At 35.4% G+C, this 14,627-nt stretch overlaps 1 protein-coding gene and 1 long non-coding RNA gene across 2 annotated transcripts; one reads left to right on the top strand and one right to left on the bottom strand.

Moving 5' to 3' along the window:
• Positions 1-4,030: 4,030 nt before the first annotated feature.
• On the top strand, positions 4,031-6,789 carry LOC130459875 (uncharacterized). Its single transcript, XR_008919578.1, has 5 exons — positions 4,031-4,251; positions 5,351-5,433; positions 5,641-5,891; positions 5,981-6,280; positions 6,519-6,789. It is a non-coding gene; the product is annotated as an uncharacterized lncRNA (long non-coding RNA).
• A 5,037-nt stretch (positions 6,790-11,826) lies between these two features.
• Positions 11,827-14,627, bottom strand: LOC110792208 (uncharacterized). Its single transcript, XM_021997019.2, has 3 exons — positions 14,558-14,627; positions 13,288-13,980; positions 11,827-12,472 (listed from the first exon to the last, which is right to left on the bottom strand). The coding sequence occupies exons 2-3, from the start codon at positions 13,945-13,947 to the stop codon at positions 12,245-12,247; spliced, it is 888 nt and encodes a 295-aa protein (XP_021852711.1). The 5' UTR covers positions 13,948-13,980; positions 14,558-14,627; the 3' UTR covers positions 11,827-12,244.

Genomic DNA, 14,627 nt, shown 5'->3' with positions numbered 1-14,627 from the left:
CTCAATTACTCTAACCCGACAACCAAATTGTAGAAGTCTCTAGAATAGAGTTTTAAAATTCAAAGTTCTCTTACCTAAACAAAAAATGTTGATTTTAGGGGTGGGTTTGAGGCCGGTGTAGATACACGGGAGGGTGATTGAACGGGGATGAATTTTATTGTTTACCCTTCAGGAAAGGGATTGGGTGGAGTGGCCCGATTGGTACTATTGTTCCTATCGTGGGTGGCAAGGAGGGGGATAAGATCTTAGGTGGTTACGAGTGTGGAGGCCCCTCCCCGCCTCAAAGTCATCTATATCTGAATAAAGTAAATGGTGGGGGTATGTGTTAAGTGATCGGATAATGAGGTAGTTAATAAGGATGAATTTTATTTCGTATCTCATAATTAATACGAGCAGGAATGGGATTGGATTTGGTACTATACCTACAGTTGGTGGAGGGGATAAAAAATTTACCCTTGTACGGTTGTGGAGGCTTCACCCGCTTCAATGTCATTTATAGTCGAATAAAATAGATGGACGGTGGGAGTGTTAGAGGAGTATGACTACCGAAGTATAGGGAGAATGAGAATAATTTTTTATTTGACACAGGTGATGAGAGGGGACGAAAACAAACATATCTTTGTACCCTTATTTTTAATTATTTTTTTTAATAAATAAGACATTGTACGAATGGGGCAACAACATATTTTATTATATTTTATTCATCATTAATTTTTAAATATAAAAATATTTATAAGCTCTGTTTTTTATTATAGATTGTCTGCAACTGCAACTTAGATTTCATGCAAATTTAATATTAGGATTATAAACCGTGCATCGCACGGGCATTATACTAGTTTGCTAGAGCTAATCAAAGTTAACCCAACCCAAAAAACACCGGGTTTGGGCCTGACCCGACAATGGTCAGAGACTCGGAGCTCACCTTTTTGGTCCAAAATAGCGAGTGTTTTCATAATATGTTGTCAAAAGCTTTGGCCCGAGCTATACAAGGATAGACCCATGATCGGTTATTAGTCTATGAAGGGTAAGGCTCAAATACATAAATGGGTATAAGTGTATGAGTTTTCAATTGGGCGTTACTCTTCATAGGCTGACTATTATCTTATATTTATGGGCCAGGATCTTGAAATTGATGGTCCGAATGTCCGGTGGGGTAAGATTTAGAGTAGTCCATCATCGAGTACGCCTAGGAAATGTATTTTTTTTTACCTGTGTTGTGATCCAGCTCACTTGTTACACAAGTAACTAAGTAAGTCTGGTATTTGTGAGCCCAAAATATTGAGATATATTTTTAGTCAACTTAGTGTTAAATAGTTTGGCTTAAGCCTTTGAGTGTTTTTTATGTATATTTATAATCTAACAGGGAGTTAGGTCAGCTACAAGAAAAAGAGATGTTGGAATGTCTCAGGACATCTTTTACAAAACTTTCGTTTGCCGGAGTTTCAACCGTTGGATTGCGTTGATTTTTTATCAGCTTTTTGGGATCACATAAGACCTCGTTTTGAACGGTTGGATCGTTGTTTTGAGCTTTGCTTTGTTCGTGTGGTCACAGTTAGATAGAACCTATGAAATTGGGTGATATTCTTCATCTTTTATCTCTCAATTACCGATATTCTATGTATGCAAGCGTTAGTGGGTTGTGAACCTTTGTATATAACTGATTTGGGTTCTTTTGCCCTCGATTTTATCATAATATGAGAAAGTGACAACTGACAATGGTGGACACCTCACAAGTTCCGTGGTTTTACTCTTACATTGAAGGGGTTTTCCTCGTAAATTCGTGTGTGTTGGTTGCATTTTATTCTTCCGCATTTGATTATTAGTTGATGTCCATTATTGGTTGTTTGTTTGGTTATCATTTTATGGATTATTTGTGGTATATTGGAGTTGAATGGTTTGGTTGATTGTCTTGGAGGTGATCCTTGTGGGTAGTTGATATACTATTCCGGTCCTATCACACTGAAATGTGAGATTGGCTATTGTTGTATCGCGGAATTTTACTCATGGTGCGTTCTCTTTCCTTTATTTTTCATTTATGTGAAGTTATCTCATTTTTTCATGAAATAGTCGAGTTGGAAAGTGACTTTAGTATCTGAGTCAGAGTAACATAACTAACATTAGTTTGACTTTTTCTGAATGTTTGTATGCAGGGTTGTGTAGGTGTCAAACTAAGAATTGGCGATATTATCTCAGTTATGAGAGTGAAGTCTGTTTTGCATATCAGATTTGCTAATGGCTTAGTCATAATGCAGAAACACTACGAAATAATAATAATAAGGAAAAGTATGCAATTGAACTTACATGATATCATTTGTGGGATTAAAGGAACCAATTATATTCTGCATTTTTAAGCAGTCTGGATTTCATTAAAGACACATCTCAAGTTCAAAACTTGGTAATTCAGTTGCACGGCGAAGAGTAGCATATTTCATGAGCATCAATGAACCTTGTTCTGCGAGTGATGCATGAACAGATGTTCTGCTTCTGGTTTTTGTGATGAGAAGAACGAGTACTATTATTGCTGCGATAATTAGGCTCAATCCACCTAAACCTGGTGCTATAACTGATGGATAACTTGTTCGCTTAGCCTTTTGCTTCGTAGTTGTGGCAAGTCTGACGTATAGATCTGATCCTGGAAAATACTTAAGATCTTTCAAGAAGTAGCACTTTTGACATGAAGTTGAGTAACTATGTCGTCCATATGCTTCACACTGGCATACAAGGTATTTTGCAGCTGTCTTGACCTGGTAGAGTAAGACCATCTTTGGAAGATAGTGTTGAATTATGAATCAGTAGAAAGCCTTGTTTTGTGCCATCATGACATTGGAAAGGACTGTTGTTTGCACATTCAGTTGTAGAAAAGCATGAGCAGCTTGGAAAAGTGTCCCTCCATTTTGATGGCTTCCAGATTCGAGATTCTTCTAACCACACAAATTGACTCAATAATTAATCCCGTGTATCTGTATTCTGTCCGGCACAATTCGTGTTAAAATGGAGGAGTCTGTCTGTGAATAACTGAAATACGTCTCATTTTCATTCATTTAACACATATGAGATAGTGGTATGATAAAATAGAAGGATAACAATATACCAGCCTGATTCCAACAAGCAAGAGAAAGAGAAAGAGAAAGAGAAAGAGAAAGAGAAAGAGAAAGACTTACCTTTAAGCCGACATGAACCATGCTTAAGCTTATACCCATGTTTCTCAAGAGTAATGGAATTCATTGTGTTGAGATCCAATTTAAATGAGAATTCACCAGAAGTGTAGACTTGCTGTATTTTAGTAATCTTATTGAATCCGACCTTGGCAGTTGGCACCAGGCAACCAAGTATCAGTAGGGTGATCAAAACTCTACCAGAGAATATTGTTGGGATCTGAAATACTCTTGATCACCAGATTACCATTATTCTCCAGAAGTAATTTTGTAGAATTAAGCTCTGAGTTAATTGATCTTCTTGACCAAATTACAACGGATTGTCCCTCGTCATTGCTGAATGTTAAGTTACTATCATGTAGATATAATGTAAATTCGGATTGATATGACTATGTGGTATGAAGAGGATTCCCGATGTTTCCCGTCCACACAATACTATTAGTCCATTCAGGACTTTTGATGTTCAAGATAACAATATAGGTCATGTCGTAGTTGCTGCCGCTAGTATCAGAACCAACACTACTACAAAAATGGCCAAAGAGACCCTTAAGAAAAGACCCATTGGTTGAGATAACGGGTCTCTTTAATATAAGAAACCCAATATTAGAGATAACGGGTCTAATTACAGAAATTACCCACAATTTATCTGCGAAAAATAAGATGGAAAAAACGAGAGACCCCTTATTTTAAATAACAGGTCTCTAATTTATCAAAGGGCCCACATTTTTTGGACAGAAAATCAAAAGGGGGAAATGTGAGACCCGTTAGTTTAGACAAAAGGTCTCCTGTGTACCCTGGGCCCACAAAGCCAATTTACGAGAAAATCATGAGATCCCTTATTTGATACCGGGTCTCTTTCGTTTCCTTCTTTCGCATCTTCCAACAACCTTGTTCCATTAGAAAACATTAGAAAAAAATGAAACCCAGAGCTTTTCCTTCCATCTCTTCCTCTGCACTTCCCCTCTAGATCTGGAAACCCGATTGAGAAAATAATCTGCGATAATGGCGCCTCATTACTTGAAAGAACCTGGAAGCGAGCATCCAGAGTTCAGCAAGCTACACTCTCGCAGATCCAAACCGGAAGAACCTTTTCCAGGTCTGTAATTTTTTAGTTTCAATATCCGATTTTGTGATATTTTGTTGATTTCATTTGAATTAAGTTCATGTTGATTTAGTTGCTATTGTGTTGCGTTTTTTTCTTATTTGTTCTGGATTTCACGGAATTTAAGGTTTTTTTACTTGCACGGTTATGTTTTGTGAGATTAGGGTTTTTAGGGATCGTTCTTCGGGAGGATTTGAGGGGAATTAGGATTTCAGATTGGTTAAAAGCTTCGTGGGTGTAAAGGCAATCTAGGTAATAATCGGAAAATGAAGAATTGCGGCTAAGGTTGTGTGTTCTGCGAAATTAGTAATTGTTATTTTCATGTGGGATTTTCGATTTTAATTTGTAATTGTTGTTACAAAGTTAGGTTTTTCTTTCTTTCTGAATTTTTCAAATTCAATTTCAACTACAAAGTTAGGTTTTTTCTTTTATGAGTTTCTACAAATTTCTAATTGACTGTGTGAAATTGTGGCTTTAGTCGAATTTGAATTCTTCATGCTTGTCAACTGTCAATTGGATGTTTTAGATTCATTTGAAGTATTCATGCCAGAATTCTAATCTTTATGTCGACTCTACCACAAAAAAGTTAGTAGGAAAATCAGATTTCGTCTGATGACTTGTAGTTTCTAAATGGTGTGGATGTCATGCTTAATGGTGTTGGTGTCATGCTAAATTTGTTTAGAGGGATTAATTTTTCTTGTGGTGTGTGATGCCCAACCTGGCTTCTTTCATGAACATAATTAAGATTCAGTATAGTTTTTCTGGTTTGGAAACATCAGGTTACTTGCTGCGCCTCATAATTTATAGTGTAGTAAGCGTACCACATGACTGAGAGCTGAAACATTAAATGTTCTGAACCCTAAGGCAGTCAAATAATATGAATTAAGCCATAGATGTTTGGTTATATGCCTCATCATATGTCCTTAAACTGAGTGTAGTAGCTTAGAGTTCCACAACTTTAGCATTGTTTAAAATTTAGCTCTCGACAAATCATATAATTAAGAACTTATTCTATCCTTCCTTTAAGACAATGGATTTGGTATGTTATGTCTGATTTCCAACAATTTATTTTGGGTTTTAAACATGGCTTCAGAGAAGATAATGAGATAGGTGGTGCACGAATGAGATTGAGGCCTTACGAGCAACTCAAGTGCTGAAGGAAAAGCTTTAGATGAGGTATATATTCTGAGATACTTTGTCATATTTTTTTATTTAACCTCATTTGTTACTTTTCCATGATCTTCAGCTAAGTCTATATGCATTGTGTATTACTTTATGTATTCTCCCCCCTTGTACAACTCAAAATGAACTACGAAAAGTTAGATGAGAAACTTACAGTCACTGAAAACTTCCTGTAACTAAGGTATTTATGCCGATTTTCAGATGTTAACTAAGGTTTCATGCAAGTAAAAGGAACCAAAGAAAGTGACAGTGGTTGTGTTTGGGAACTGATCAAAATGCATAATCTAGAAATGAAGAAAGTAGCTGACGAGAAGAAGGATGCTTTGGCTGCACAGTTTGTAGCTGAAGCAGCCCTTAGGAGGCTACACACAAACAACAAGGAGGAGGATCTTCTACCAATTGATTCGATCATCGATCCTCTTGAAGCTGACATCAAAATTTACAAGAATGAGGTACTTACTACAAGTAGAAATAATTTTAGTATCAACTGATGGCCTGCTAGATACTTATATTGAATTCTAAGATCTTTCTTCTTTGGCAGATTGCAACTTTGCTAGAGGATAAGAAAGCTATGGAACGTCATACAAAGTCAAAAGAAGCAGTTGTCCTTGAGACAAGGAAAATCTTGAGGAGTTGAGGATATATAAAACCAAAACCTCGAGTTAAGGAGACAGATCGAAATCTACCTGGAAGAGAACAAAATACTCGAAAAGACCAACCATCAGAAAGTCATAGAGGTTGAAAAGCTTAGCCAGGCGATTCAGGAACTTGAGGAGGTCGTTTTGGCTGGTGGGGGCTACTGCTAATGTTGTTATAGAAACGCAAAATCTCTGAGCTCAATGTAAGATATAATACTTTGACTAACAGAAGGTTATAAATTGCATCCAGTTTCTCACTTTTGTTTGATGTTCTCAATTTTCATAATATATGATTTGCTGGAATATTTATTGGTGGTGAGTGTGTTACGATTTAATTTCTCTTTTATACTCTTTACTGTAAAGAATAATAAACTAGTTCAATGTCTCAAGATAGAGTAGTTTTTCTAATGTCTGATCATAAATTACTTTGGTGATATTTAGGAGGAGAAGATAATTCGTGAGGGGGAGCTTGCACGAGCTAAGGTGTCAGCAAACAGAGTGGCAACTGTAGTTGGCTAATGAATGGAAAGACGGGGTTGATAAGGTAATTCCAGTGAAGCAATGGGTTGAAGAACATAGGGTTTTGCAAGTATACAACTCCCTGTACATGGAATTCCTCTTATCGACCATATAATCTCAGTCAAACAAATGACACATGTATGCCAATTTTCAAGCAGAGATGAAGCGTTTAAAGGACAAACTAGCAGTGACTGAAAAATCTGCAAAGGCAGAATCATAGATGAAGGTAAATAAATTAGCTAACTCTAACTTACTGATATTTTTATTGGTTAGATCAAGTTGGAGAAGGAAAGGAGATCCCCTAGTTCACCAAAATGGTCATCAATGAGTATGTATTAAATTGGAGTTTTTTCATTTTCCTTAGCTTTTGACATCAATTTTTGCATTACTTGTTTATATTCCGATTTTCTGAAATGATATAGAGAGTATAGAGTATGTTTTAAACCGGAGTTCTTTCATTTTCCTTAGCTTCTGATATCATTTTTTGCATTAATTGTTTTCTGAATTGATACAGAATATAGAGATATGTACCTGTGATCTTTGCAATATTAGTATGCCACAACTTTCTTCTTCCTAGAACTGGTTATGATCCTACTGCATTCTTCTTCCTAGTACTGCATTATCTTCACATGTTCTAAAACTACCAATCGTCTTGTCGTATGATTTTCATATTGGTGATTATGGATAATATGTACGCGTGTAACTGAATTCCTTACAATAATCAGTTTATATGAAATTCCACACTTTAGCTGCACTCTGTAAAAGAAAAATCGGGAGTACAATTTCTCCCTTTGTTTTGAAAAATATATCACCACATGCAATTCTTTACTAAGCTCATTTGTTCCTCCAAAAGACTCTCGGTTACTCAAAACTTCCCAGTTAATTTTATACACTATATTGAAAGGTTCCCTGGTAAGTGGGTCAGTTTTATCTATAAATTTTCCTTAGTTGGTTCAAGGGCTGGTAAATTGGCACTTACGTCAGTATTTCTACAACTTTTGTAATGGCGGTCCTCTCACATGTGTAGCTTTATTGATTAAAGGTGTGCGGCATAGCACCTTGATGTCCTGCCGTTAAGGAATTCACTGTTGTAGATGATAATCAAATGTTCTTAAATTCTTCTAGCATGCTTCTTTTGTCTGTTAATTTCTTGTCCTTATAGATCTTTCTCCATTGTGTCTTTCAAATAAAATGGTCTATGACAGGAGAGAAACAAACCAAGATTCTACGATTTAATATAATTTCGCATACAAGGGACATGAAAGGTTTGTTGCTAGCTGGTTATTATGTGGAATATATTTGTTATAAGTTCCTTTAACTTTTCTTATGTGACTTATATGACTTATGTGACATATCTTTTGTAACTTTTGATGCGTTTAAACAAATTGATGGAAGTAAATTTGAGGGAACTAAGGAGGGTTCTGATGGATGGTGGAGCGTGGAAGAACTTTTCATAACTGGCGGCCTCAAAGAATAGGTGGTGGACTAGGAATAAATGGAGTTGGAGGTGATATGCTTGTGCTCGCATTGCTAATGATGATTATTGTCAATTTGTTTAATATTGTCACAATTATGTAGACTTTTGAGCTTTATTATATTTTGGAGATTATAATTGATGTAAAGTAGAAAATAATTTTTTTTTGGTAATTGTAAGAATTATTTTGGAATTTATTAAATGGTTAAATGCTGATTTTTTTAGGCCGAAAAATGGTTTATTTATGCTGTTTTTTTTTAATAAAAATTAATGAAAGAGACCCGTTAGGTATAAAATGGGGTCTCTCGAGTTCAATAATAAAAAATAGTAGAATATTCAAAGAGACCCTTTATCCTACTTATGGGGTCTGAATTGTTAAATATAAAAATATTAAAAAAATTCAAAGAGACCTCCTATCTTACATATGGGGTCTCAGTTTGTTGGATAAAGTAATATTAAGAAAATCGAAGAGACCCCATATGTTAAATATGGGATCTGAATTTTTTTACAAGCATACCCCATTTCTCTAATAACGGGTCTCTTCCCCTTATATATTATTTTTTGTATGGTTAACATAACAGACCCCTTTTCTTAAATAAAGGGTCTCTCGTTTTAACAAAGAGACCCCCTCTAGATGGGGGGTCTCTTTATAAAAGAGACCCCCCATCTAGAGACCCCCTTAAATGGGGTCTCTTAGGCCATTTGGACGGGTCTCTTTGCCCATTTTTGTAGTAGTGCAAGTTGGAATACATTCCTCCGTTTTTAGAGGTTATTATTGAGTCGTCAAAAGTCACGGATTGTTTTTTCGGATAATGAACATACAACACCAAAGAAAATGGTCACGGTATTATTTCATTGAACAATCAACATATAACTAAAGTTTTTTTGGTTATCATTTGATGGATTATTTGTGGTATATTATAGTTGAATTGTTTGGTTGATTGTCTTGGAGGTGATACTTGTGGGTAGTTGATATACTATTCTGGTCCTATCTGATATTCCAGTAGGAACACTGACAAGAGGGGGGGGGTGAATTGTTTCGTTGAACTTAGGGTGTTCCTTTGCGGAATTTAGAAATTAAAGGAACAACTAACAAATTAGTACGAAGAATGTGAAAACTGAGGAAACTTCTTGATCCTTATCAAGAAGCGAAAACCTCAAACTCTTTTATATATTGTAATCGCTCGAATACAACACACTCAATAACTCGAGTTCCACTTGAACACGAGTTCCTCACAGCAATCCCCGTTGATTACTGTGCTTGCTCCTTTCACACTCTCTCGCTGACTTGACTCTAAGTCACTTTAAGGATCACTCAACCCTTACACTCAAAACTCAAGGATCACTTGATCCTTAACCCCACAACTCAAGGATCACTCGATCCTTAACCCCACAATTACAACTCGAATTATGAAAACTCTAGTATTCAATAAAGCTTATGTACAATAAAGGAACTTTAGGAACACGCTCTTTCGCAAACTGACTTTTTATAAAAACTCTTAAGTTCTTTTGAAATATTGCACGTTGTCAGTTGTGATCTGAGAAATGAAAACCTTTTCCTTTTATAGAAGAACTTTCTTGGTCAGTTTCCCATGTTCCCCTCAACTGCCACTAACAGTTACTGGGAGCAGTAACGTGCACGTTGATTGAGAGAAACAGGGAGACTTCTTCAAACCACTTTTAACACGTTCAATTTTAGAGAGAATAGTGGGAGCAGTTTTAGGAACAAGTAAAATCTTTTCTTGGAAAACAAGGAGTTCTGAATCAGAATCCAATGTTGATTTTATTAAAAGCGTTTTATTTATTTTCCAAAAGATTTTTGCTTTATAAAACTTTATTCTATTTACAAAAACTATTTTCTCAAACGTATTAAAACACACGTGTTCCTTTTGTTCCATATTATGCATAAACGTTATTAAAATACTTACATAAAATCTAAACATAAACTCATATGTTGTAGCTTCTATGTTGGCACCTTTTGAAGCTTCGCTTGAACGCTTCATGCATTGTTCCTTCTCCGAAACATTGATGATCCTTATAATATATGAGGAACACCTTAATAACTTGCTTAGGATCAGCCGTTGAGGATCAGCCTTCTTTGGGAACAGCCTTCTTTGGGAACAGCCGTCTTTGGGAACAGCCGTCTTTGGGAACAGCTGTCTTTGGGAACAGTCGTCTTGGGAACAGCCGTCTTGGGAACAACCGTCTTGGGAACAACCGTCTTAGGAACAACCGTCTTGGGAACAGCTGTCTAGGGAACAGCTGTCTAGGGAACAGCTGTCTTGGGAACAACCTTCATATGCAGACTTGATCGATTCTTTAGGAATTCCCTGCATTGCTTAGTGTTTGTTCCACATGCTTAGTTTGTCCTACTCAGGCACTCCCTAACTTAGCATTACAAAAACACACTTAAACAATGATTAGGAAGTTTGCGTTGTCATCATCAAAACTCAGAATCAACACTATCACACCAAAATATGAGAATGGCTATTGTTGTATTGCGGAATTTTACTCATGGTGCGCTCTCTTTCCTTTATTTTTCATTTATGTGAAGTTATCTCATTTTTTCATGAAATAGACGAGTTGGACACTAACTTGAGTATCTGAATCAGGGTAACATAACTAACATTAGTTTGACTTTTTCTGAATGTTTATATGCAGGGTTGTATAGGTGTCAAATTTAGAATTGGCGATATTATCTCAGTTCTGAGAGTGAAAGTCTGTTTTGCATATTAGATTTGCTAATGGCTTAGTCATAATGCAGTCATGCAGAAACACTACGAAATAATAAGGAAAAGTATGCAATTGAACTTATATGATATCATTTGTGGGATTTAAGGAACAAATTATATTATGACTGCGTTACACGCTTTCATTGCCAATCAACTTTTCAACAATGACTGCGTTACACGCTTTCATTATTATCGATTTTCAGTTTTCTACTTCTTCATTAAATAAATGTCACTCCGTATCTATTACCATAGTTTTAAAATAATTTTTACACTTTTTGTTTTAGTCTGTTTTATAATATTCTTTACATTTCGTTTTTTTTTTTCTAATTTTGGATATAAAAATTTACTACCTTATCTTTCTTGTCCCATACTATTTAAAAAATTTCACCCACTTTCTCTTACTCTAATTTGTTCATTTTTTTTCTTATATCCACCCATCTTTTTACACAAACTAACTTTTCTATTTTTATCTTAATATTTATGCAACTAGTAACCGCAAAGACAGGATCGTCTCCAACAATTTGGAGGTCCTGTGCTACATTCAAATATTAGGCCCCATAAAATTTTGAGGATAATTATTTAAGGTAAAATGCATAATTATTATGTTAATATTGTTTTGTTTGTAAAAAAATATATAGTCAACTTGTTATGAAGTAACATTTTATGTAGGTTGGTTTTAAAAAATGAATCGAACGGTTTGATAGACATAAAAATGGGTGATTCTTTTCATCATTACCAAAACAAAAACAAAAAAAAAATTGAAAAAATAACATTGGTCAGGGATTGCACACGGGTTCAACGTCCCAAATACTAACCTCCCTACCAACTAGGTACTCAATTTATTGAATTAATTCTCTTCATCTTGTTTACTACAGAAAAGTACGCAACACCAAGTTTGCAAGTGGAAACGGCTAACGCTCTGCACTAGATCGAGACTAGACTAAATCTGCACTGCGTATATCCACGATTTTTTTTAAAGAAGTAAAGATGGGTGTAATTAAATAGCAATATAATTACATACACAACAAATTCAACAAAATTTAATCGAATCTTGAAATACAAACGTTTGCAATACATGAATGTAGGCAATTGGGTAATGAATGTAAACAAAGGAAAGTAACAGTAAGTCAAATACCATAAGCAAATAAGAATACATCTCAGATATGCTATTATGCTGCATGCCCTACTATTGGAGGTCACTTTAATTTGTTGGCCATGAGTTGACAGGAAAAAGTGACAAAAAAAACCTGTCTTTATGCCTTGAAGGCTTTTTAACGTAATTAGACGACACGGGTATAGTACTATAGACCAGTAAATACTGAAAGTTATTAAGAGCATTTTTATGCTCATTGGTGATTTCTATTGCATTTTTTCTTCACATGTAAAATAGAAAATGTGAGAGAATGTACGATGCACCCAAATACATATATATGCTCGATCTATTAATTGGGATACGGAGAGACCCCAGCTAGTGCTCCTTCCCCGACGTATCTCATTGCCTCCGTCATCGCATTACCCAAATCTTCGATGTGATCGGAACTATACTTAACAGCTTCTTTTATCCCGTCAACTAAAAACGGTGACACCACACCTGCTACTATGCCTGCAACTAAGGCCCCCCAAAAAATATGCAGATTCATCGACGTTTTAGGGGCTTCTGGTTTAGGTATCTGCAAAACACATGAAAACATGCAATTTACGCCCTATTTAATAGACTTAATTTCAAATACATTACACATATAAACTATGAAGTCCTAAACAAATTAATTAACACTACAAGAAATTGTATCATTAACGACGGGAAATCCCGTCGCTAAAGGCCAATAATCGTTGATTAACGACGGGATTTTCTGTCGCGAACCCGTTATAAAAGGGGCCGTCGTTAATCCGTCATAAAAGACATTTGCGACGGTTATTCCCGTCTTTATTGGATTGTTAGCCCCGTCGCAAAAGTCTTTTGCGACGGGATTTGATACAAATTCTTGTATAGTGTAAACAACCATACATTGGTGGACTACAATTATTTGTAGTTCCCTAAGTTTAAATTTATTTATTTGAGCTATATATTTTTTTGAGCTACGTAGCCCAAAATAGCTACAAGGTTTTAACAACAACTTATGTCATTGGTGTAGCAATGGTGAGCTACCTGCTTACATGCTCATTTTTTTGTGAGCATGTCCTTTTTTAACCATTGGAGTTGTTCTTACTACCTTCGTTCCTTAATGTTCTTTACGATTACTATTTGCACAAACTCAAATACTATATTTAAACACTTATATATCCAATTCCGTATGTGGAAAAATTATAAAAAGTTGATATTATGAAAATACATAACGAGACTAATCTAACAAGATTTTATATGATAATGTTTTGATGTATATAACAGTGAGAATTTAAGATTAATGTTTTCATACTTTTGACACATATTCCAAGGCGTAAAGAACTTTAAGGAAAAAAAAGAAAGTAGTATGAGGTAGTAGCTCACCATTTTGTTAAGAAATTGATCTATGAATTCCGTCCAAAATTGATGGTCTGATTTGAGCATTTGAAGGAGCTTGTAGAGGAGAGTTTGGAGGAGCTCTTGTTGCTCTTTTGGGTTAATTTTGGGGGTGCCAACGCCAACCAGGAAAAATCCCAACGTTTCTTTGTTCATCTCAATAACCTCTATGAATTCATCTTTAGCACCATGATTTTCTGGTTTGTCTGAAGAGGACCACACAGCTAGCCAATACCAAAGGATTAGAAAGCTGATTATATATTTGGGTGTGTTATCATTTAATTTTAAACCTCCTACTGATCCATACAAACTACTACTACTACAGTTTTTGATATCCTTCATAACTTGTCGCATATTTGCTACTTCTCTCATGAAGGAATTGATCTGATCTTGGATCAAATTCTCTTTCGTCATTCCGGAGAATATGGAATTGAAGGGTTTTGCTATTTCAGGGATGCCGATCAAATCTGGGTTTTCAATCCCGTGAATAGCCAAACGCAGATGCTTCATGTGCCCGTACATCTCTATCATTTCTTGTTTCTTCTCCTCCTTTAGCCCCTCTTCCGCATCTTTGTTTCCAGAAACCGTGAATATGCAATGCCATACTGACAAGATTCCGGCTGAATTTTGGTCTACTGAGGCTTTCATAATCAAACTTGGGTCGGGCTGGGCCGGGCCTTCCTGGATTAAAATTGTAGCAAGGCAGTTAGATGCTACGGAGTAATTTCGTAGACGGCATTAATTAATTACTTACTACCTCCGTTTCATAAAATTCTTTATAGTTACTATTTGCACGGACTCTAATGCAATATTTAACTATTAATATATCCAATTTCGTATGTGAAAAAAATATAAAAAGTTGATATTCTGAAAATGTATATTGGGACCAATCTAACAAGATCTTAAATGTACCGTTTTGATGTATATAAAAGTGGGAATTTATGGTCAAAGTTTTCATACTTTAGACACATTTTTCAAAGCGCAAAGAACTTTTAGAAACGGAAGTAGTAGTATATAAAACTAAACACTCCTTTCATCTCATAATAAACTTGATACTACGCGTATGAAACATGTCAAAAAATTTGATCATCAATATCTTAAAATGTTCTAGCTTAAATATTAAGTACTAAACTAAAAATAAATAGAGATAAAAAGGAATTAACAGTGTTGAATAAAAGAGATAAATAAATTGACATGATAGAGAGAAAAGGAAAATGCAAGAGCCTTGATAAAAAAAAAAAAGCCAAGTTTTACTTACTCTTTTTAAGCAACTAACAACGTAACTCGCTATTTGTAAATTCGCAAGTGTAAGTGTAATTGTTGATGAC

The sequence above is a fragment of the Spinacia oleracea genome, chromosome 4 (genome assembly GCF_020520425.1).
Source record: "Spinacia oleracea cultivar Varoflay chromosome 4, BTI_SOV_V1, whole genome shotgun sequence".
NCBI lineage: Eukaryota > Viridiplantae > Streptophyta > Magnoliopsida > Caryophyllales > Amaranthaceae > Spinacia > Spinacia oleracea.
This window is presented reverse-complemented; position numbering and strand designations above follow the sequence as displayed.